The 24906-nt window shown below is 33.2% G+C and overlaps 3 protein-coding genes across 3 annotated transcripts in view; 1 reads left to right on the top strand and 2 right to left on the bottom strand.

Annotated features, from left to right (window-relative positions):
* The window catches only part of LOC127122082 (probable aquaporin NIP-type), a 65087-nt gene extending 63682 nt beyond the window's left edge, over positions 1-1405 (top strand). Inside the window, exons 2-5 of the mRNA XM_051052489.1 lie at positions 263-381; positions 644-865; positions 1000-1197; positions 1364-1405. Coding sequence (XP_050908446.1) covers positions 263-381; positions 644-865; positions 1000-1197; positions 1364-1405 — 581 coding nt within the window. The remainder of the gene's footprint in view (positions 1-262; positions 382-643; positions 866-999; positions 1198-1363) is intronic.
* A 524-nt stretch (positions 1406-1929) lies between these two features.
* LOC127122081 (leucine-rich repeat extensin-like protein 3) lies at positions 1930-2373 on the bottom strand. Its single transcript, XM_051052487.1, has one exon. It carries the CDS (start codon positions 2371-2373, stop codon positions 1930-1932), a length of 444 nt encoding a protein of 147 aa, XP_050908444.1.
* A 14167-nt stretch (positions 2374-16540) lies between these two features.
* On the bottom strand, positions 16541-17146 carry LOC127122080 (secreted RxLR effector protein 161-like). The gene has a single exon (XM_051052486.1). It carries the CDS (start codon positions 17144-17146, stop codon positions 16541-16543), a length of 606 nt encoding a protein of 201 aa, XP_050908443.1.
* Between the last annotated feature and the right edge of the window lie 7760 nt (positions 17147-24906).

Below are 24906 nucleotides of genomic sequence, written 5' to 3'. Positions count from 1 at the left end.
TTTCATATGTAAAATACTATAATCTAATTGAAATGTACTCGCAATACCTTGATTTTATTTTTTGACATCTTTATGTATCCAAAAAAAAAATACCAAAATCCTTTATTTTATTTAATAAATATCCAAAAAAAAAATCACTTGATACTTACTTTAGAAAAAAATTGATATTGCTATATAAAATCTACCACTTAAGATACATATTATAACTTCCTAATATTAAAACTATCAAATCTTTTAAATTGCTATTAATTTGGAAAATTAGCATCAAATGCCAAAAATTCCGAAGGCAACCAAGAAGATGAAACTTCAAGTGTTGAAGAAAGCAACACTAACGTCATGCAACGTTGTTCATCAAACCATACCATAACCTTGATACAAAAGGTAACTTTCACTTGGCTCATGAACTTCAAAAATATTAATCACATTACCAGAGTCGTTTTTGAACATGCGCAGATGGACTATAACACAGTGTTTTAAATAGGATCCTTAATAGTTTAGTCATAGTTGAATCATCGTTAATCAACATACATCCAAAAATTTAAGACGATCATACATGTTACATATCAATTGCTTTTATAATGTTGCAAAATAAAAATTGACAAATGCTTTATTGATTAATTTTTTTTGTCTTGATTGTGACTAGGTGGTTGCAGAATTCATTGGAACATATTTTGTGATATTTGCTCGGTGTGGTGTTATAGCAGTGAATAAGATCTATGGCTCTGTGACATTTCCAGGGATTTGTATCACTTGGGGACTTATTGTAATGGTAATGTGTTACTTTGTTGGTCATATCTCTGGAGGCCACTTCAACCCTGCTGTTACCATCACTTGGGCCATCTTTCGCCGTATCTCAATTAAAGAGGTAGTTTCATTCTTGTCATTAATCGTATAAATTTTATTTGTTGACACGCAATCGCATAGACTAATCTCTTAAATCGATGTGTTCAAGACGAGTTTCAAGTTAAATTTTGTCTCGGATGATTTTTGTACATGTAGGCTCCACTATACATTCTTGCTCAGTTGTTTGCATCAATACTTGCAAGTGGCACATTATCTTTAATGTTTGAGATCACATCCGAAACTTATTTTGGAACCGTACCAGTTGGCTCAAATGCTCAATCTTTAGTTCTTGAAATCATTACCAGTTTTCTCTTATTGTTTGTCGTTTCAGCAATCTCCACAGACGAAAGAGCGGTAAGCACCCAACAATATCTTTTTATTTGTATGTGCCCGCGCGCGTATGAGTGCACATGTAACGACAGTAAGGTTAACATTCTCGATGTTTAAATTAATCTAACGGTTAAGATTTGACGGAGGATGAAACTGTTTTCAACTTTGAATTTAACTAACTTTTTGTTAGTTTTATGAATATAAGATTCTAATAGGCATTTGCTTAACATAGAGAAGCCACATTCAGAGTTACCATTGAAAAACATAGTCGTAGTTTGATTACTTAAGAATGTTGAACTATTTTCTTTATTTTTAAGTAGGTACTTCTTTGGCTTAATAATAAGTGTTTGATTTATTACTGTAATAAAACTGTCTCTGCACTCTATGCAATTATGAGTTATAAGAGAATATATCACAAAATACCGGCTATGACAAAATGGTTTGAAACGGATCAATACGATAGTATTATTTATGTTTGATGAAAAGAAATTGTTATTAATTCATTCTACGACAACTTCAATCACTATTATAATATTTGAATTGACCGAAATTGTAAAAGTCTTTCCACGACCGCATAGCGCAAAAAGACATTTTTGTTCAAGAAAGTTTATATAGGGAGAGAAAAATAAAACAATGGCATTAAAATTAAATAATATATCAAAATATGAAAAATAAAATTGGGATGAACATGAACAAGAACAACGAACAAAAATAATCGAACTTTTTTTCCTAATGATTTAGATAAGCTTCATGAAGTTACCCAAATTCAATGATTAGCTTTGCTCCCAAGCAAGCTAAAACCAGCATTAACCCAACAGCTCTGTTTTGGGCAGCAGAGTAATAGTAGTATACTTCCGTAGGCTCGCCCGATACGTATATGAACCTCGGCGGAGGTGGTGTTGGAGGTGGTCGCGATCGTGGAGGCGGTGGAGGTGGATATGATGGTGGTGGTGGCGGCGGTGGTGGATTATTAGTCTGTGGAGAGGAATACGGAAGTGGTAGCGATTCTGGTGGTGGTGTAGGAGGAGGTTGCGGCGGCGGGGTCATTTGCTCGCCGCAAGGATTACCACAAGGACATGATCCACATTTGATTTCAATGTCTAGTGGTTGAGAAGCAAATGATGTGTAAGCACTAATTGTGATGAAGAAAATAAGAAACATTATTGCAAAATTTTGAGAACTATGTTTTGGAGTCACCATTGTATGAGTGATTTTGAATTTGATTAACTTTGAGGTAAGGTATAAGGGATATAAGAGCTTGAATATGAAGTAGGGAATGTGTGTGTAGAGCTTGGTTGTGATATTCTTGGCTTACTTATATTGCACGAATGCTGAGGCAAAGTAAAGATTACTCGTTAAGTAAACAATAAAATAGTTGGAGAAACTTTTTTTAATTATTGTATTTGATGATGGTAAAATGAGAATGTGTTCTGTGAGTGTTTAGTAAGAAAAAGAATACCTGTTGTTTGAACCAATCAAATCAAGAATCCTAGAGATAATTGATTTGAGAGAAATATTTACTTGGCACAACCCCAAATAATAAGAATTGATGCTAATTGGCTAAAATCGATTAATCAGAGCTTTTTACAAATAAGATGAATTATTTGTTTGCTTTTTATTTTTAAATGTTTAAACATCACCGTTTTTTTAATTATTATTTAAAAAAACTAACAAGACTTTAAAATAAAAAATAAATTTTAAAAATTAAAAATTAAATTAGTTTTTGTCTCCTTATTTAGTATGATTCACGAAATCAATTTATCTATTTTAAAATTAAACGGTTTTAATCTCTCTTTCATATTTTTATATTTAAAATTAATTATTTATTTATTTTTAAATAATGTGAATTTAACAAATCATCGTATGAAAATCTTTTGTACAACATTATAAATAAAATATATATTTAAAAAATTCACTCTTATAATGTAAAAAAGTGAAGAGAGGAACAAAATTGTTTGTTGTTAATGATTTGAATAAAGTCATGCTTAGTTTATATTGTATTTTATACACAATAAATTATGAAAATGAAATTTCACACGGAAAGATAATCCACAAAATTACTTTCCTATTATTACTTCCAGGAGAATTTTTCATTTCTATTTTACTTATTTATATATTTAGGTTTTGCTAAATATTTTCACAATTCTTCACCTTTGTTCATAATTTGAAATATTCAAGTTTTGGACGAATAGGAAATAATACTTAGCAAGTTCAAGCAATGTTGCAACTTACTACCTGAGACATCATTGGTTAACATGTTTATAGGATTCTCATCAATGTGTACCTTCATAAGAGAAATATGATATTTCACTATGACATCCCGTACAAAATGATATCTTTCATTGATATGTTTGGTGCAAGCATGATGAACCTAATTCTTAGTCAAATGAATCGCACTTTGGCCGTCACAACTCAAATCCACATATTCTTGCTTAATCCCCAATTTTTTTAGAAGACTCCATAACCACAATGCTTCATTTACTCCTTCTGTTAAGACCATGTACTCGGCCTCTATAGTAGACATTGTTATTCTAGATTATAACATTGATCTCCAACTAACGGGAACACAATATATTTTAAATACATAACATGTAGTATATCATCCTTTATATAGATCACCAGCATAATCAGAATAAATAAAGTTGTTTAACTGACATGTATCTCTACCAAAGCATAAACATGTGTCAATGGTACCCTTTAAGTATATTAATTTTCATTTCACATCTACCTAATGTTCCTTTCTCGGATTTATCATGAATCTACTAACAACACTAACCACTTGTGAAATATTTGGACGTGTACACACCATGGCGTACATTAAAGAGCCAATTGCACTAGCGTAAGGAACACATTTTAGGTATGACTTATCTTCCATTATAATAGGAGATTGTTTACTAGAGAGCTTAAAATGTGGAGCGAATGGAGTCACCAGTGACTTAGCACCTTTCATTCCAAGACTTTTAATAACCCGTTTGATGTAGCCTTTTTTACTCAAGAATAATTTTCGGTTTGATCTCTCTCTTCTAATCTCCATACCTAGTATTTTCTTTGCAACTCTCAAGTCTTTTGCCTCAAACTCTTCATAAAGTTGAGGTTTTAACCTATATATCTCCACTTTTCTCTTCAAAGCAATAAACATGTCATCCACATACAATTGAAGATAAATATAATCACCTCCACGAAGCTTACTAATATATACACAACAATCATAATCACTTCTAGAGAAATCTTGCTTTAACATAAATGGGTCAAATAACTTGTATCACTGCCGAGGAGATTACTTCAATTCATAAAGTGATTTGCTCAAGTGACATAGCTAACTCTCTTTACCCTTAACCATGTATCCCTCGGGTTGATACATATAGATTTCCTCATCCAAATCACAGTGTAAGAAGGTTGTCATCATATTAATTTGTTCTAGCTTAAGACCACCATGAGCAACAAGACTTAATAACACTCGAATAGATGTATGTTTTACTACTAGAGAAAATATCTTGTTGTAATTAACCCCTTATTTTTGTGCAAATCCCTTGGCCACTAGCCTAGCCCTATACCTTACATTATTGGATATGTTATGATCCTCCTTTCTTTTATACATCCACTTACAACTAATATCAGTCTTTCCTACAGGAAAATGGACCACCTCCCATGTCTTGTTCTTATGAAGAAATTGCATCTCTCCCTCCAACATAGATATTAATCAACTCTCTATACATTTGTCTTTGATAGATTTCTTGAAGGTGATTGGCTCATCATCTTCAATCGATAGTGCATATTCCACTAAGTTTATCTGGCCATAATGCCTCAAAGGTTTATCTAACCCAAACTTCTAAACTGGTTTATAATTCCTCTTTGGCCTAATGATGTTCTCAATTTTCTACCCGTTATGTTCTCAACCATTTCTTTCCAACACTTGAAAGTATCAAATACCTCCTTCTTATGCTTAAAAAAGTGAATCCAGTCATACCTAGATTTATTATCAACAAACGTAATAAAGTACCTGGAACCACACTTAGAAATAACTTTAGTCTGACCCCAAACATTAGTATGCATATAGTCTAACAATCCTCTACTTTTGTGCTAGCTCGTAGGAAACTTCAAACGATTTGATTTTCCATACACACAATGTTCAAAAAATCCCATGCATGGTTTCTTCATGATTTTCAACAAACCTTTCTCCCTAAGAAATGATAGACCCTTTTCTGACACATGCCCAAGGCGCATGTTCCATATCCTCATGCATTTTGTTTGATTTTTACTTCCACTGATTCCAATTGTCAAATCTCCTATGACAATTTCACCCATAAGAGGATAAATATTTATGTGATGAACTCCTTTCATTACAACCAATGAACCACACACAAATTTTAAAACTTTGTTTTCCATAACTATTTTGCAACCATTTTCCTCAAGTACTTCAAGAGAAATAAGGTTCTTTCGTAAATTTGGGACATGTCTCACATTCATTAGAGTTCTTACCTCTCCATCAGGCATCTTGATTCTTATTGTACATGCCCCATAATTTTACAAGCATTTTTGTTTCCCATTAAAACAGATCCATTGTTTGTACTTTGGTAGGTATTAAACCACTTCCTATTTACGAACATATGGTGTGAGGATTCTGAATCAAGCATCCACTTATCACAAATATCATGGTCTTTCTTTGAGACAGAGAAACAATCCTCCTTTTCGTCTAATTCTTAAATAATACCCTCTTATTTGGAAATTTTCCTTTAAAGTGCCCAAACTCACCACATTTAAAGCATGTTCTTTCTACAGGAGCTCTAGATTTTGATCTAGACTTCATTCCCATGTCATGTCCTTTTTCATTGGTCCTCCCTCTACAAGTAAACAATCCTAGAGCTTATTCCATGTATTCTTTTCCATTTCTAGACATCCCATCTATAGCAACCTTTCAAAGATCATCTGCTAAAAGTGATGTTCTAGTCTCATCCATGGTTAGAGCATCACCCACGAGCATCACCGTTTGAACTAGACTTTCATAGGACTTCGATAATGAAAGCAACAACATAAGTGTTTTTCTATAACCTTCAAGTCTTATATACTATCAAACTTGTTGACATAATCCCAAATTGAGGTGACTTCCTCCATCTTTCATGTATACAATTTAGATTTCAAGTAAATCTAATTTGTTAGAGTTTTTGTTCATAAAATTATTCTCTAACTTTGACCATACGTCAGCAGTCGTTGCTTCTTCATTAACCAAGAACCAACATCCCTATCAAGGCATAAGATTATGGATGCATGTGCTTCAAGATCTAGCTCTTCCCAATCTTCATCCTTCATATCCACAGGTTTTTGTTCTTTCTCCGCCAAGGCTTTATAAAAATTTTATGAAATAAGCAAATTTTTCGTTTGCATACTCCAATAGGAAAAATCATTTTTTCCATTAAACTTCTCTATTTCATATTTCTCAACCATGATGGTTCCACTAGTAAAATTCATTTTCTTCAAAAAAAATAAAATATTACCATTCTAAATTTTGATGTTTGCTTTAATGTCAATTGTTGGAGTCGAAGCAAAAAATTTGCTTCTAATAATAATATAACACAATTCTCACTAAAGGTGAATAAGAAAAATAATGTAGCATAAACAATAATTGTAATATATATATATATATATATATATATATATATATATATATATATATATATATATATATATATATATATATATATATATATATATATATATATATATATATATATATATATATATATATATATATATATATATATATATATATATATATATATATATATATAAGAAAAATTGATATATTGTAAGAAAAATGTCACTTTGTTACTTGTATTGTTGTTCATGTTATGAACAAAGTCATGCTTAGTTTACATAGTGTTCTATATACTATAAATTATGATAACAAAAGTTCACGTAAACATAATCCATCAACGTTGTTACTTTCCTATTAGTAATTGAAATTTCTATTTTACTTATTTTTATATTTAGTTTTTGCTAAATATTTTCAAAATTCTCCACCTCGTTCATAATTTGAAATATCAAAATTTTGAAATAATACAAAATAATACTTAGCAAGTTCAAGCAGTGTTGGAACTTGTTACCTGACACAACATTGGTTAACATGTCTGCAGTATTCTCATTAGTGTGTACCTTCATAAGAGAAATATGATCTTCCTCTATGACATCTCGTATAAAATATTATCTTACATCGATATGTTTGGTGCGAGCATGATGAACCTAATTCTTAGCCAAATGAATCGCACTTTGGTTGTCACAACTCAGGTCCACATACTCTTGCTTAATTCCCATATTTTCTAAAAGACCCCATAACCACAATTCTTCCTTCACTCCTTCTGTTAAGACCATGTACTCTGTAGCTTGTAACATCGATCTTAAAATAACCGGAGGACCGTATACTTTAAATACATAACCATTAATAGATCATCATCTATCTAGATCAACAGCATAATCAGAATCAATGAATTCGTTTAACTGGCATGTATCTCTACCAAAGCACAAACATGTGTCAATGGTACCCTTTAAGTACCTTAAATTCCATTACATAACTTCCCAGTGTTCCTTTTCTGGATTTTCCATGAATCTACTAACAACACTAACAACTTGTGAAGTATTTGGACGTTGGTGACTTCTCACCAAGTGTATCGATAGTGTCGTCGTAATAAAAGATCGAATCCACAGGGATTGTGTTCGAATAAGCCAACAATTGTGCAATGTAAAGGAAAATAGTAAATGGGGTGGGGGGATCAGGTTTCAAAACGAAAAACAAATTAAGAGTTTTAACAGAAATATTAAGATAGTTAGGTTGTGTATTAGAATCTCCTTATCCTTTCTTATTGATCTATGATGCCTTGTATGAATGGTCTAATCTTTATAATCTCACGGCGAACTAACAAAATCGTTATAGTCGATTCCTCATGAAATAAATCACTAACCACTACTCAGATCTTTCTATCCCTAGTCCGCCAGCATAAGTAGGATTAAGCGACGTACATAATTTTAACTTCATAGGCCACTACTCGGGGTCTCCTATCCCTATTCAATCAGCGTAAGTAGAACAATTGCCCTATGTCCAACACATAGGCTAAGGGTCAATAATCCATATGTGTCCAATATCAGATTAACAAAGTATCTCAAATAAAAAGCATTAAGATTAAGAAATAATGAAATAAGATTATAATTCTAAGGATTCATACAAAGTCAAAGCAACATATAATGCCAACAAGATTGAATAAGGTTCATCATCACACAACCTATTCTAGAGAAGCGTAACTACTCATAGTCAAAATTACAATGTCAATTGAATAAATAAGAATAGCATATGAGTTCTCTTGAAAGATTGGCCTCCAATTGCTTCCAATGCTCTCAAAATCACTCTTTGATGCTGTAAAGTCATGCTCCCAGTGCCAAATTTCGTAACAGTTGTGAAAGTGCAGAATTTCCCCTTTTAAAGGCGTCATAATGGACTAGAACGCATCAGAAAGAGGCCCAGAAAAGTGACCATCACGCGTGTGATACCGTGTATTGTGCGTGCGATGCAAATTTTAATTCTCTATCGCGCGTGCGTTGCTGCACGATGCTGGATGTGATTATTTCCGAAGCTTCGCTCTTTTTTGCTCCTTTTCACTCAAATTTTCACTAAGTCCACAATTTGCAGACTTAGCTATTTTCCCCTCATTCTTTGGTCATTCCTTCTCATATTTTCTCGACTTTCACTTGTTTTGCTCCGATTCTTCGACTAATTTATGCAACGATGGATTGTCAACATAACACTAAACTTGAATCATTGCTTGCCCTTAAGTAACTCATCCGTAAATGCACATTTCCACAGACAACAAGTGGTACAATAACAATCGAATATCACCAAATTAAAATTTTCTTTTACCTGACCATGAGTTAGCTTCCAACTCATATTCGGCGTGTTCAGAAAACATCCTCAACATTGACGAGTACTCAACCTATCTCTCAGCTCACTATAACCCACTCATTTAATAGGGTGATCACTCAATCAACATGCAAAATCAATTAAACCTGGATTTATTACATCCTAAAAAAGTTCGTCAAAGATATCACAACACACACATTAAAAGGTTTTCCAGGTTGTAACTTGGTTGATGTTAGGGTAGGATATATTTAGTAAAGTCGGGTTAAACCTTTGGAGTTAGGTTCCTAGTTCTCTTTCATTCATCATACATAGGTTCCAAATTTCCACAGACAACAAGTCGTACAATAACAATCGAATATCACCAAATTAAATTTTTCTTTTACCTGACCATGAGTTAGCTTCCAACTTCTATTCGGCGAGTTCAGAAAACATCATCAACATTGACGAGTACCCAACCTATCTCTCAGCTCACTATAACCCACTCATTTAATAGGGTAATCACTCAATCAATATGCAAAATCAATTAAACCTGGCTTAATTACATTCTAAAAAAGTTCGTCAAAGATATCACAACACACATATTAGAGGGCTTTCCAGGTTGTAACTTGGCTTATGTTAGGGTAGGATATATTTAGTAAAGTCGGGTTAAACCTTTGGAGTTAGGTTCCTAGTTCTCTTTCATTCATCATACCTATTTGAATAGAAATAAAATAAATTCTGCAAAGCAAAAACTAATTAAAAATTAATGGGTTGCCTCTCATCCAGTGCTTTTTTTTACGTCAATAGCTTGACAGTTGACATAGGGGGTTATATAGTATGAGGGAGGTTGTTTCCTCCGGAATATCTCCTCCATAATAATACTTAAGTCGTTGCCCATTGGCTTTAAACCTTATCATATCACCAGGATCCTAAATTATAATGGCTCTACTTTGACATACTTCAGTGACCACAAACAGCCTGGACCACTTGGACTTCAGCTTACTTGGAAATAATCTTAGCCTCGAACTCAACAACAATACTTGTTTCCCTACCTGAAAGTGTCTTCGAACAATCTTTTTGTCATGGTATCTCTTAGTTTGTTCCTTGTAAATTAGTTCATTTTCATATGCGGCCAATCACATCTTTTCCAATTCATCCAGTTTTAATAATCTCTTCTTACCAGCTAATCTATCATCGAAGTTTAGAAATTTTATAGCCCAATATGCTTTATGTTCTAATTCAACTAGAAGATGGCATGCTTTTCCATACACCAGTTGATACGGAGATAACCCTAAATGTGTTTTGAAGGCGGTTTTGTATGCCCACAAGGTGTCATCCAATTTAGTTGACCAATCTTTTCTTGAGGTTGCCACTGTCTTCTCCAAAATTTGCTTCAACTGCCTATTTGATACTTCCACTTGACCGCAAGTCTAAGGATGGTATGGTGTTGACACTTTATGCTTCACATTATATTTTTCTAGTAGTTTTTCCAAGTAGTTGTTATAGAATTATGTTCCACCATCACTGATTAAGACTCTGGGTACCCCAAACCTGGCAAAAATATTCTTTTCCAAAAAGTTAGTAACGGTTTGGGCGTCATTAGCACTGCACGCAATTGCTTCCACCCATTTGGTAACATAATCAATGAATACAAGAATATAAAGATAGGTATTTGATTGGGGGAATGGACCCATGAAATCAACTCCCCAACAATCAAATGGTTCTACTTCTAGCATGATGTTCAAAGGCATCTCATCACATTTTGAGATGTTACCCGTCTTATTGCACTCTGGACATGTAGACACATATAACTTACAGTCATTAAATAAGGTAGGCCACCAAATCCCAATTTGTAAATTTTTTGCAGTCGTTCTCTCACCACTATGGTCCCTTCCATATACGGAAATATGATAATTCCACATAAATTTGTCGGCTTCCCAACTTGCAACACACCTGCAAAGTAAACCATCAGGACTTCTCTTAAACAGGTATATCATACTAAAGATAAAAAATTTCTTCTTTATAGAATCATTTTCTTTTTTTCCATGTATATTATTCTGGTACAACATTTGTTGCTTTATAATTTTCCATGTTGATCGTGACGAACGTGTCTGTCGGATAATAACTGCAAGTATACAGTTTATCGGGTAGTTTTAAAAGATTGTCGAACCCACAGAGACTAATAATCAAACTAATGTTATCTATCGTTGCAATTGCAAATCTAAGGCTAAAGGTTAAAAGGATATGAACAGAAATATAAACGCTAATTGCTCGAGGTTTGAAAATGATGATAAAACGAGTCCCGAATATGGATTTCGTGTTCCGAAGGGATTAGGTAGAATTCGGGTACTAATTATGATTTTATTACGTTTTGTAGAAAATATTGATTTAAAGACTCCGTCTCACACTCTCGCGTTATTGACTAAAACCATCCTAACCACAGGATTTTGCTCTCGCTCGCCTATTTCAATTAGAAAGTATATTTTGAAAACCAATAAGATCCTAAACGATGCCTAAAGCGCTCTCGCTATTTTTAGGATTGATGCCTAGTTTCCGCTATCCGGTTCCTTCCTCACACTCTCGCGCTATCGGCTAGAACCTTAATTTGTTTTTCACTCTCGTGTCAAAACAATGAAACATACAATTGGAAACTAAAACTAAAACAAAATTTAATCACAATTTCGCGCCTATTGTTTCTACTGAGTTCTGTCGGTAACGATGGTCCTCATACGCCGGACTCAGAAAAAATTAGCAAGACATAATTATAATCAGAAATAACATGATTAAAGCAATTATACTCAAAACTAGCATATTATATAATACAGTAACAACAATAACAAGCATAAATAATAAAACGGTAAAAACCTGAAATTAAAGAAATGAAGGCTTTGAATTAAAATGAAAATGTCGGCATGCTTGTTCTTGATCCAAGAGTATAATGCAAATGAAAGGAAATCAAGTGTGACAATCTCTCGATGTGAGTTATTGTCACTTTTACAAGTAAATTTATGCCTAAGACTACGAAGAAAATTCGACAGAGCTTCCGCACAACTTGGATTCCTTGAAACACCTCCCAAGAGTCCTATTTATAAAGGTCTCCCCCTTGTAACTTCCTCAGGTCGTGCCAACAAAGTGGAGGGAAAAGAAAATGGGAAAAACCGTTGAGAAACTTCTCTCACACAGAAAATTGCTCCTGCATGATAATGGTGAACGCCATTAAGACAATGGAGAACGCCATTGCCTTGTTCATTAAATGACGTGGCAGGCTAGGCCAATGGCGAATGCCATATACACACGGTGAAAGCCATTGGGGGCAGAATGGGCAAAATCTTGCTTTTTTGCTGCTCTTTTTTTGCTCCTTTTTCGATTTGCTTTCGAATCCGCACTGAAATTAGCTGACAACTGCAAAAGGAATAAAAATGAACTAAAAGGTGATAAAACATATTGAAATAAATACGAATAACATGCGACATAAGCCTAAAAACATGATATAATTTCTCGTTATCACATGTCTACAAACCAAGGTATCTCACTAATCGCCATTAGTTGCTCATCCAGAAATGTCTCTGTGATATTGTCCTTATTTTTAGTCACCTCCTCATTCTCTAATCTAGAAAGGTGATCCGCCACCACATTCTCCACTCCCTTTTTATCCTTAACTCCAAGATCAAATTCTTTCAACAAAAGGACCCACCCTAGAAATCTTGGTTTCAAATCGCTTTTATTGAACAAATACTTCAGGGTTGCATGATCTGTAAAAGAAATCACTTTGGAACCAATTAGGTAAGGCACAAAATTTCCAAAGTAAATACTACAGCTAGCAATTCTTTTTCGATAGTAGTGTAATTAACTTGATTTTCATTAAAAACCTTGCTAGCATAGTAAGTTGCATGGAAAAATTTTGCGTGTCTTTGGCCAAGAATTGCGTCCACAACATAATTACTAGCGTCACACATGATCTCAAAAGGGAGGTCCCAAATTGGTGAAACAATGATTGGAGTAGTTATTAATTTAGTTTTTATCACAGAAAAAGAATGTTAGCAATCTTTATCAAAATTAAATTTGTTTTCTTTGACCAACAGGTTGCATAAAGGTTTTGAAAATTTTGAAAATTCTTTAATAAACCTCTTATAGAAACTTGCATTCCCTAGAAAAGTCCTTACTCCTCTGACATTTACCGGCGGTGGAAGTTTTTCTATCACCTCAATTTTTGCTTGATCAACCTCTTACCTTTCGCAGATATTTTATGGTCGAGAATAATACCTTCAGTGATCATGAAATGACATTTTTTCCAATTTAACACTAAGTTTATCTCCGTACATCTCTTAAGGGCATTGTCCAATCGATCAAGACAATTGTCATACGACTTACCGAAAATAGAGAAAGCATCCATGAATACCTCTATGGAATTTTCAATCATATCAGAGAAAATAGAAAGCATGCACCTTTGAAATGTTGTGGGCGCATTATGTAATCTGAAAGGCATCTATTTGTATGCAAAAATTCCAAAAGGGCATGTGAAGACAATTTTCTCCTGATCTGCGAGATCGACGACTATTTGGTTGTATTCCGGATATCCTTCCAGAAAGAAATAGTAGGCTTGTCCAGCTAATCTTTTAAATTGATTGGAGGTGGATGACATAGTACACTCTTTAGAGAAATATTTCTTCTCTTTTTCTAATCTTCTTAAAGGTAAAGTTCTTGAACCGAAAAAGGGATTTTATTTTGCTTTTGGTTTGTTGATGTATTTGGTTAAATAGAAATAAGTTGTTGTTCAATAAGGGGTTTAAAGATGTTTTTCTTGAGAATAGTTGATTGTTAGGTGTAAAGGATATGATGATTGTAATATTTCTTCTTGGAGTCGTAAGTAACCCTTTATTTTGGCTTAATAGGCTGCCTTAATTATTTTGGAAGAGGGTATGTTACCTTTGTACTCCTTTTTAATATTTGTTTATTAAAAAATTTAATTGCCTACTTGCATATTATATTATTATTATTATTATTATTATTATTATTATTATTATTATTATGTATACCCTCCTATTACTTTTATAAATAATAAAAAAATGAATTCATTAAATAAATGATATATTTAATCATTATTATATCAGATATATTAATTATTCAATAAAATTTTAAAAAATTATTGTTTAAAATAACGATCAGATGATGTATTTCACAACCGACCTTATCATCTAATTAATGTTTATTGGAAGTAACAGAATTTTATATATATATATATATATATTATATATATATATATATATATATATATATATATATATATATATATATATATAATATATATAATATATATATATATATATATATATATATATATATATTATATATATATATTATATATATATATATATATATATATATATATATATATATATATATATATATATATATATATATATATATTATATATATATATATATATATATATATATATATATATATATATATATATCTATATATATATATATATATATATATATATATATAAAGTTGGCATTATTCTTCCTTGTAAACGAGTGTTATTCGATATCTTACTTTAATGTAGCTTGCACTTATAACATAAGAATATCCCAACTATGGTTTTTTTCTAACATCCTTTATGCTGTGAACCTTATAAAACTGATAAGAAAAGGGAACGCACTACCGTTTTAGCAATACCAAATTATTATACAGATTTGAATGTTGTATTTGTAACTTATTCAAAAAAAAATCTTTTACGATAGTTTATTTTGACGGATAATTTCTGGAGATTTTAATTGAGTGGGAATGCAAAATAATCTTTAAAATAATCACATTAAAGATTAAAGATTTTCTTTTACTAAGTAGAGTTTAAAATCTTAAGAAAAAAATTCGAACTCTTAAGTAGAGTTTAAAATTTACTAATGTTTTCTTTGACAAAGCATTAAAGAAAAATCCTTTCGTTGTACAAATTCTTCAAGTTTATAATTTAAGTAAAAAAAAATTATATAGAAGAATTTTAACTACTCTTCAAAATTACATTATTTCAAAAATAGTTGTCATTTGAAGACACCCCTAAAGACATGTTTTTAATATAATGATATGTTTTGGTCCTTCAAAACCTCTAGTGATTGACATGCTTTTAATATAAAAGTGTTTGCTCGATGATCTAGTGTTTCTCTTATTACATAGTGTCTGTTCACACATTCAAATCTGTATATATCTTATATTAAACGTCTATTCAAAGATGTACGGACCACTATTCCTTTCAAGTCTTTAATAGTACAATACCTATAGATATATAAATAGTAGAATAGTACATATCTCGTCCGTTAGGGTTGTTTAGTTGATAGTTGCGCAGAAACATCATAGGTAAAAACGTGAATTTGAATTCGTGACATCACACTTATTTATCTTTAAATGATGAATTTCAACCACTAAACTATTTGAAAAAAAAAGAATAGTAAATATTTGTCTACAATTAATTGTACAATGTTAATATGTCAACTTCATCTCTATAAAAGTAAATTCACTTTCAATAATTAAGTTGAGTTCCTACTATATGGTTGAAGTCTACAGACCACTATTCCTTGCATTCATAAATTTACCCTATTCACCTTAATATTTTTCGATCGTTAGATCAAGATAAAATGATTTAAATTTAAATATATTTTCTTCCTAAATGTGTGATTGCAGCAAATTTAACTGTAATAGATCTAGTTTTGAAGTCTACACAATCACATCAACCACTGCCACCATAGTCGACACTATGGACTAAGATAAGCATATCAATATTGTTCATAATAATGTTCTATAATTGCACATATAGCAAATATCCAATAACTACTTCAATCACTCAAATACATATAACAATTATGTTGGAACTTTGAATGACAAGATTGATGAACAATGGTGGAGAGAATTGAAATGTTGAGAGTGAAAGAGAAAAATTGTGTGTGTGTGTGTTTGAGAGAGAGAGAGAGAGAGAGAGAGAGAGAGAGAGAGAGAGAGAGAGAGGGTGAGAAGTGATTATTGCATTAGCCTAGGATGAGAATGAAACCTATACATTTATACAAAAGTTACATGATGATTGAGAACCAAAACAACCAAATAAAATAACGGAAAATTATAAAATTCGAGCTCGTAACCGGTTACACCTGAAAATGAATTATACCCCCTTCACTGGTAACTGATTAACGCCACAGTTTAACCAATTACAGCTGCGAAAACTTCACTTTTCAGCTACTTGGAAGTGCTACTGACTTTATTGTAATTGATTACACCTCTGTGTTGACCGGTTACAACACTTGAATTACTTGAAATACATTCAACACACACTTTAATTCAAGTTCTCTAAGTCTTTCATGCTCATGTTCATTTTCAACCTCTTGAACATATCATTTGTGACTCCCATAGTCAACAAATCAGCCACTTAGTCTTCACTCCTACAATATCCCAATTGTAACCTTCCTTCACTAATAAGTTCCATCAAGTACTGAAACCTCATCTCAATATGTTTGCTCCTCCATGTGTAATTGGGTTCTTAGCAAGATTAATCACGGAAACGTTGTCAACCAGGAGTTTAACGGCCTCATCCTCACTGCTGCCCAACTCTTTCAATGGATTCGTAAGCCACGCGGCTTGACAGAGACATAACGAAGTGACAATATACTCGACCTCACAAGATGAGAGTGCAACTACCGGTTCCTTCTTAGAACACCATGAGATTGGTGTTCCACCGAACATAAAGATGTATCCAGTTGTAGACTTCCGATCATCTTTGTATTTGTATGAATTGGAACCGATAAAACTGATAAAGTTGCATTTTCTGCCCATATCCTCTATAAGAAAGAGAATTCTGCAGTCAACAAAACCTTTGACATATCTTGGGATCCTCTTGAATGCTTCCAAGTGATACACCTTCGGCCTCCCCATGAATTTACTCATAATACCGACACTAAACGCCAAGTTTGGTCGTGTATTGCATAAATAACGCAAGGATCCAATCAACCTCCTATATTGAATTAAATCAACATCTTGCTCATCCTCATTCTTAGACAACTGCAGTCTTGGTTCAGCTGGAGTAATGGAAGCATTACAATGCTCCATTTCAAACTTCTTCAATATCTCAAGAGCATACCTTCTTTGGTGTATTAGTAGTCCCTTTTTTGACTTGTGGAACTCAATGCCAAGGAAATATGTCACGAGGTCAAGGTCAATCATTTCTAATTCTTTCATAAGTTCACTTTTGAACTTATAAATACACTTCCCATTGTTGCACGTTATCAGCAAGTCGTCTACATATAGACAAAGGATAATCACTCCTTCACGCGTATCCGTCTTCACATACATTTCATGCTCGGATACACACTTCTTGAATCTAACATCCTTTAAGAAACCATATATTCTTTTATTCTAAACTCTTAGAGCTTACTTCAAACCATATAACACCTTCTTCAACTTGTAGACCTTCAGCTCTTGGTTTCTCACAACAAAACCAGGGGGTTGTCCTACACATACCTCTTATTCAAGCGATCCATTCAAAAATGCAGATTTGACGTCCATTTGGTAGATGTACCAATTATGGTTATTTTAAATACCAACATCAAGCCTAATGGTTTTAATCCTATTAACCGGTGCAAATACCTCTTCAAATTCTATGCCTTTTCTTTGCAAAAATCTCTTAGCCACCAATCGATCCTTATGTTTGATTATCTCACCCTTGTGATTTATCTTCACTTTGAACACCCATTTCACACCAATTGACTTCTTTCCATCGCGTAAATAAACCAACTCCCAAGTATTGTTCTTATCAATGGATTTCATCTCCTCCTTCATAGCACAATCCACTTTGGATCACTTAAAGCCTCTTCCGTATTAACGAGTTCAAATTTGGCTATAAGTGCAAAATAGATGAAATCACCATCATCATTGACTTTGTTGTCTTGGAACAACTCACAATCTTGGAGTCTTTAAGGCAAACTTCTTTTCCTTGTTGATCTTCTAAATTCTCCTTCATTTCGGGTTTTGATGACGAGTTGTTATGCACTTCCCATTTTAGCAAAACTTGAAATTTTGAAGCTATAACTGGTACATCTTTCTGATAACCGGTTAACGCATGCTTGTAACCAGTTAATGATTTCTCGTAACCGGTTAACATCTATTCCACTTGCTTCATTCAATCTACCACAACATCCCGACGGATCATTATCATCTTATTTGCAGCATCAAATAATTTGTAACAACCGGTAGAGTGATACCTTACAAGTATCATCACTACTCCCTTGTTATTAAGCTTCTTTCTAAGTTGTCTTGGAACATGTCGGTATGCAACAAAACCAAACACTCTCATATGATTCAGATTCAATTTGAATCCAAACCATGCTTCCTCCGGTGTTACTTTCTCAAGCTTCTTTCTGGGACACCTATTCAACAAATAAGCAGTTGTGGATATCGCTTCTCCCCATAACTCTCCGGTGTTACTTTCTCAAGCTTCTTTCTGGGACACCTATTCAACAAATAAGCAGTTGTGGATATCGCTTCTCCCCATAACTCTTTCGACAAGTTCTTCCCCTTTAACATGTTTCTCACTATGTTCACGATCAATCAATTCTTCCTTTTGGCTACATCATTTTTCTATGGTGTATAGGGTGGTACTACCTTATGTACAATCCCTTCTTGATCACAAAACCTCTCAATCTTTTTAGACATATTTTCCTCCACCATCCATTTTGAGCACTTTAGGTTTGTGACAACTTTGTTTCTCAACCATTGACTTGAACTTCTTAAACACTTCAAATACCTCATCCTTTCTCTTGATTAGGCATGACCATAGCTTTCTACTATGATTGTCGATAAATGTAACAAGGCAATAGTGCCATATCCACTCTTATCTACTTGTTGCAATAGCAAGACATCTATGCTCCATAACCTTTATCTCAACCTTAAAGGTTTTATTGGCAGTCATAAGTGTTTTAAGGATCAAAGCTCCTTTTGCGTTCATAACGCGCAACCCCTTGTTTTCCATGTGAATATTGTAGCCCTTCTCAAGCAATTGACCAATGCTTTGAAGGTTACATTTGATTCCTGTAATGTATAAGACATCTTTGATCAAGGAATTTCCATCATCCCTTCTCATGATCAAAATATCACTAATCCCATCGACCGCTAAAGTGGTGTCATCCGCGAACTTCACTCTGTTCTTCATGGCACTATTGATTTTAACAAACCAATATTTCCTTCTTGTCACATGAGTTGAACAACCTGAGTCCAAGTACCATTCCTCGCTGCATTGAACTTCTTTCATACTCATCATGGAATTTTCTTCTTCATGTAATCAGTTAACCGTATCATTCAACCGGTCACAACTCAATTTTTCACAATTCCTTGAATTACTGTTGTTGTTGTCCCGCAACTTGCGGTTGTTACATTCTACTTTCGTGATCATGAACAAAAGTGTATTCTATTCATCAAACTCTTGGCTAGCATACTTAACTTCATCGCCTTGAGGTTCCTTCTTTTTTTCATTGCACTCTCTAGCAAAATGTATGAACCTTTGAGACTTAAAGCATTGTTCTTTACTCTTGCCAAACCTCTTCTTTTCACCTCTAAAGTTGCCTTGACTACCATTTTTTTTGTAGTTGCTCTCACCCTTTTGGCAATTCAAATTCTTTGAATTTTGAGGCTTTATTCCACCAAAAATTTGAAAATTCCCTTTACTCTTCATGGGCAATTTTCCTTTCTATATTTGTTCTTCTCGTTGAAGCAAGCTTGTAAAGAAATCTACGCCTTTGCCTTATTAGAATTTCTGTCATCCATCCTTTTCTCATGAGCCTCAAGATATCTTTGCAACTCCTCTTTGCTCATCGTTGCAAGATCCTTCGATTCCTCAATCACCACAACTACATTGTCAAATCTCGGTGTTAAAGAACACAAGATATTCGTGACAACATACTGCTTTGTAACCGTTTCTCCGCATGACTTTACTTAATTAACCAACCGAGTGATTCTCGTTGATAAATCATTGATTGTCTCTTTTTCTTCCATTTGAATCAATTCGAGTTGACGCTTGTCAGTTTGTAACCTCACCACCTTTGCCTTGTCAACCTCTGCACAGGCCTTCTCTAAGATCTTGCACACTTGCTTTTACGATTCACAATCATCAAATTTCTCAAAGTTGTCACCATTAACACATTGATGGATCAAAAATAATGCCTTAAAATCTTTCTTTTTCTCTTCCTTATGTGTTGCTTGTTGTGCATCGGTTGCACCCGTGATAAGAGGAGTAACCTCGTTCTTGATCACTTCAAGAACATCTTGGTAACCAAACAACACCTTCATTTTCTTGCACCATTTGTCGTAATTCTTCGCTTCATGGATATGTAAGTTTGTAGAGATTCTTTCATTGAAAACATAATTCATGTTACTCACTAGGTGTTTGTGGATCAGAACCAGGCTCTTGATGCCAAATTTTGGAACTTTGAATCACGAGATTGGTGAATAATATATGATGGAGAGAATTGAAATATGGAGAGAGAGAGAGAGAGAGGTGATTATTTCATTAGTCTAGGATGAGAATGCATCATATACATTTATACAAAAGTTCCATTATGATAAGGAACTAAAATAGCCAAATGAAATAACAGAAAAATACAAAATTCGGACTCGTAACTGATTACACAATTGGGTTAACTGATTACACCTAACAATAATTAAATCTCATTCAATGGTAATCGATTAATGCTACAGGTTCACCGATTACAATTAAGAAAATCCACTTTTCTATTATTTGTAAATACTACTGACTTTGCTGTAATCGGTTATACCCCGGTAACATCTCCATGTTTTAGAAACTACATTTTCATAACCTTATGCGTTAGTAGTATTGTGTTGTTTATTTTAGCAATAGATTAAGAACAAGTGTGTGTCTAGTTATATTTTAATTCTTTATTCATAATTTCTTGTATTGGTATATTAATAATATTGTGATGTATACTTTCTATAGCGTTCTTATTTGATGCATATTTACTATGATTTATCGATTCAAATAAATTGTTGACATTATATGTTTATTTTATTATTAAATTATTGTAAAAAAAATATTATTTTAGTATAAGTATTTCCAAGAATAAGAATATAATTATGATTTAGTATAAGAAATAATTTATGAATTTAGGGCATTAGAAATTGAAAAATATGCTTTGAACCATACTACTATCCACACCCTTGTTTTCTGTTTCAGCATGTCCCTAATCAATCTTCATATCTTTGAGCTACTTAATTACAGCACCCTTTTTCTTTCTCTTTTAGCAGACTAGTTATTTTCACCTCCCGTTTTTAAGTTTACTCTTTGTGCACCGCTTATTATGCCTTTTGCACCCCCCTTGAAACAACGATAATAAGGACAATGCTAAATTTAAAATATAAAAATTTTGTGTTGAAAATTGTACACTGACATAAATAAACGTGTGGAACAATACAATTTTTAGCTCCTTATTCATCTTTTTCATGGGAAAAAAGAATGAAGTCCCTCTCTCACTCTAAAAATTATATATTTTTCTTTCTAATTTTTACTCTATCTAATAATTTGATTTTGATAATCTTTTTATTTGAAATCATACATCGTAATCGTTTTTGGCATCAATTTTCTCGATTGTGGCTCCGTGTCGCCACGTCCATTCTTTTGGGACAAATGTTATTGACTAATTTTGATCGCAAAGTTCAACGTTTGAAAAAGCACACATCATTTTTGGATTCCGCTCATTAAAACCTTTAGAAAGCTCTAATGATATATGGTCAAATCATAGACCCAAAAGAGATAAAATAAACCCATTTTGCTTGAGAACTACATTCATTAATAATGGAGGTGCATCAACAATTATCTCTAATTTTATTATTTTATTTTATGTTGTTTTTTCCGGAAGTGGCACAAGCCCATTATATTCAGAAAATCTTAGGTATTTAAGTGATAATGTTGTTGTAGTAGGGAATTAATGAAATTTCTAAAGTTTGTTTTATCCCTTTTTCCTTTGCAACCTAAATCTATATTTTAGCCCTAACAATAATCTACCATTGGTGCTCTTATTCCTTTATTCAATGCCTCACAAACCTACAAATCCATCTTCTAAGGACTTGGATGATGTCATTCAAATTGCTCATGAACATCTTAAAATGCAATCAACCATACTCATTTCAAATGAATGGCAGATTTCATGAAGCAAGTTTGAATTTGGAACAACAGTTGGGGAACATCCATACTAAAATGGATAATCAACAATAAGTTATAGAATCTAGACATGAATTTATCATGGCCATTCTCACAAATTTAATAACTCAAGATAGACGGCAACAAACCACAATTGCTCACACAAGAGCAGCTTCATCAGGTATACTATTAAACCTCATTTTTCTCTAGTTCTGGACTTGTTACTGTCCATATTGTTACCCATGCTAGTCTCATTCCTACCCGTAATGATGCATATTTAAATAATCACACTCAACCTATTTTTACTTCTACTATGAGAAACATAACATCATAACCACCACTACCACCATCATTCCCTCCATAGACCTATATGAGACCCATATATTTCAATCCACCAACTACCTTTTCAAGCACGCAACCCTATAATATTCTCATTTTCCATCAATTCCCCTCATCACATATTCTCTAACATACCAAATAGACCACATTTAGAACACAAAAATTGGAACTTGTTATGTTTGATGGTTCAAATTCTTTGGAAAATCGTATATTTATCTACCTTTTACTCGAAGAGTTAGGATTTATGTTGGTTTAAATGAATGTACCATAATTAACTATTGTTAAATTAGTTTTCATTTAAAAAAGCTTTAGAATTAGACTTTGGCCCTTCAACATATGCTAATCATCATGCATAATTATTTAAGTTGAAACAAGAGGCTTCTGTTGTTAACTACCAATATAAATTTAAGAAGTTTGGAAATCAAGTTGCAGGACTTCATCAGTAATATATTATTAATTGTTTTATTTCTGGTTTAGCATCTAAAATTAAAAATGAAATGCTTATTCATAGACTTATCTCAATCTCTCAAGCAATTGGTGTTGCTAAACTCATTGAAGCCAAAATGAAAGATGTCAAACCTAAATTTCAAAAACCTTATTCATACATTTTCAACCGCACAAGCCACACCTTACAAAACACCCTAATTCCAAAACACCAAAACTTAGACTTCCCATAACATACTTTCATTCTTAAACCCTCATTCACAACCCGACCACCCAAACTTTCCATAAGATGCCTATCACAAGCTCAATAACAAGAATGACGTGTACAAGGTCTCTGCTATAATTATGATGAAAAGTTTGTGTCTGGACAAAAGTGTTCTTCTAGTAGGTTTATCCTAATTTTGGTTGAGGAAGACACACATCAAACATAACAGTTGCGTAGTGTTAAGTAGTGTTGAGGTAGATCCGGCTAATACTTATTCCCAACTATCACTTAAACCTTTGGTTGGTCACTTTTCTCCCCAAGCTCACAAATTTCAAGGACTATTTGGAGGACTTCCTATGACAGTCCTTGTTGACATAAACAGTATTCATAACATATTTCAACCTCGCATTGCATAACATTTAAACTTAGCAGCCACAACAATTCCCCAATTTTCAATTATAATTGGTAATGGCTCTCGTTAACAACGTCAAGGCATTTGAATTAATATTCAAATTACCCTACAAAATAAGCCTTTCACCCTACCCTTTTATTTTTTACCTATTGAAGGTGTTAATGTTATTCTAGGCATGGTCTGGTTATGTACTATATGACCGATACATGTAGATTTTTCTATTCCCTCCATTACATTTTCCTACAATGAAACTTCAATAACTTTGAAGGGTAGTCCAAAATCCCATCCCATTCATATAACCATTCATTAACTATGCAAACCAATTCATACACGCTCTGTTTCCTTCTTACACCTCATGAATTTTAAAAGTATTATTTCTATAAAACTCGCCTACCGAATCCAATATCTCAACCCATGAAAACCTTCATATTAACCTTATACCAAAAATTGCTACCCTTATCAAGAACCACCCTATTGTTTTTCATGGCCCACATAGACTCTCACCATTAAGAACACATGACCACCATATTCTAATCCTCCCTAATACACCACCTATCAATGTAAAAACCTATTGTTATCCCCATTCCAAAAAAAAGGCTATGATTTTAATTATATAGGAAATGTTAAGATAATGAGTCATTAAGCCATATTGGTTTAATTGGTAACAATCCTTAAACCATGTTTGTTTCTAGATATCTCTTTTGGGCTTAAAGTTTGACCTTCTAAAAATACTCATGAGCCCATAAGGAACTTTTTAGTCAAGTTTTATGAGTGACACATGTCATGATAGGAGTGGTTGTTGAAAAAAGGGCAAAGTTGGATGGTAATGGGGAGTATGTGGCGCGTTGGCATTGGTTGTTAGGAAAATGAATTTTTTTTATGCTTAGTAGGGGAAAATTGTGTGGTTTCTTTTGTTAAGGGGGAGTTTGAATTTTATGGGGGAACTAGAAATTTGATCAAAAGGTGGAGTTTGGTTGAAATTTTGTGATACAAAATCTGATGGAGGAAAGAGGTTACTTGATTCAATGATCTTCTTTGACAATGATAAGTTGTGTTGGGAAAGCATGTAGCTGGCTTGGGATAATGTGACGATGAAAATGTTGAAAGAGGTGATGAGGATAAGTGTCTTTGGGAAGATTTGTTGGACAAATGTAAAATGATGTCGAATTATGATTGGTCTGTGTGGAAATGGAGTTGATGTGTGGCAACTTGATGTGGGGGGTGTTAATAGCGTATGGATTATACGGAGTGTAGAGCTGTTGGGT

This window comes from Lathyrus oleraceus, chromosome 2 (assembly GCF_024323335.1).
Source record: "Lathyrus oleraceus cultivar Zhongwan6 chromosome 2, CAAS_Psat_ZW6_1.0, whole genome shotgun sequence".
NCBI lineage: Eukaryota > Viridiplantae > Streptophyta > Magnoliopsida > Fabales > Fabaceae > Lathyrus > Lathyrus oleraceus.
This window is presented reverse-complemented; position numbering and strand designations above follow the sequence as displayed.

Bases quoted from the DNA above. Each gene is read 5' to 3' on its own strand.
- LOC127122081 (XM_051052487.1), bottom strand. From the start codon at position 2,373: ATGGTGACTCCAAAACATAGTTCTCAAAATTTTGCAATAATGTTTCTT.
- LOC127122080 (XM_051052486.1), bottom strand. From the start codon at position 17,146: ATGGAGCATTGTAATGCTTCCATTACTCCAGCTGAACCAAGACTGCAG.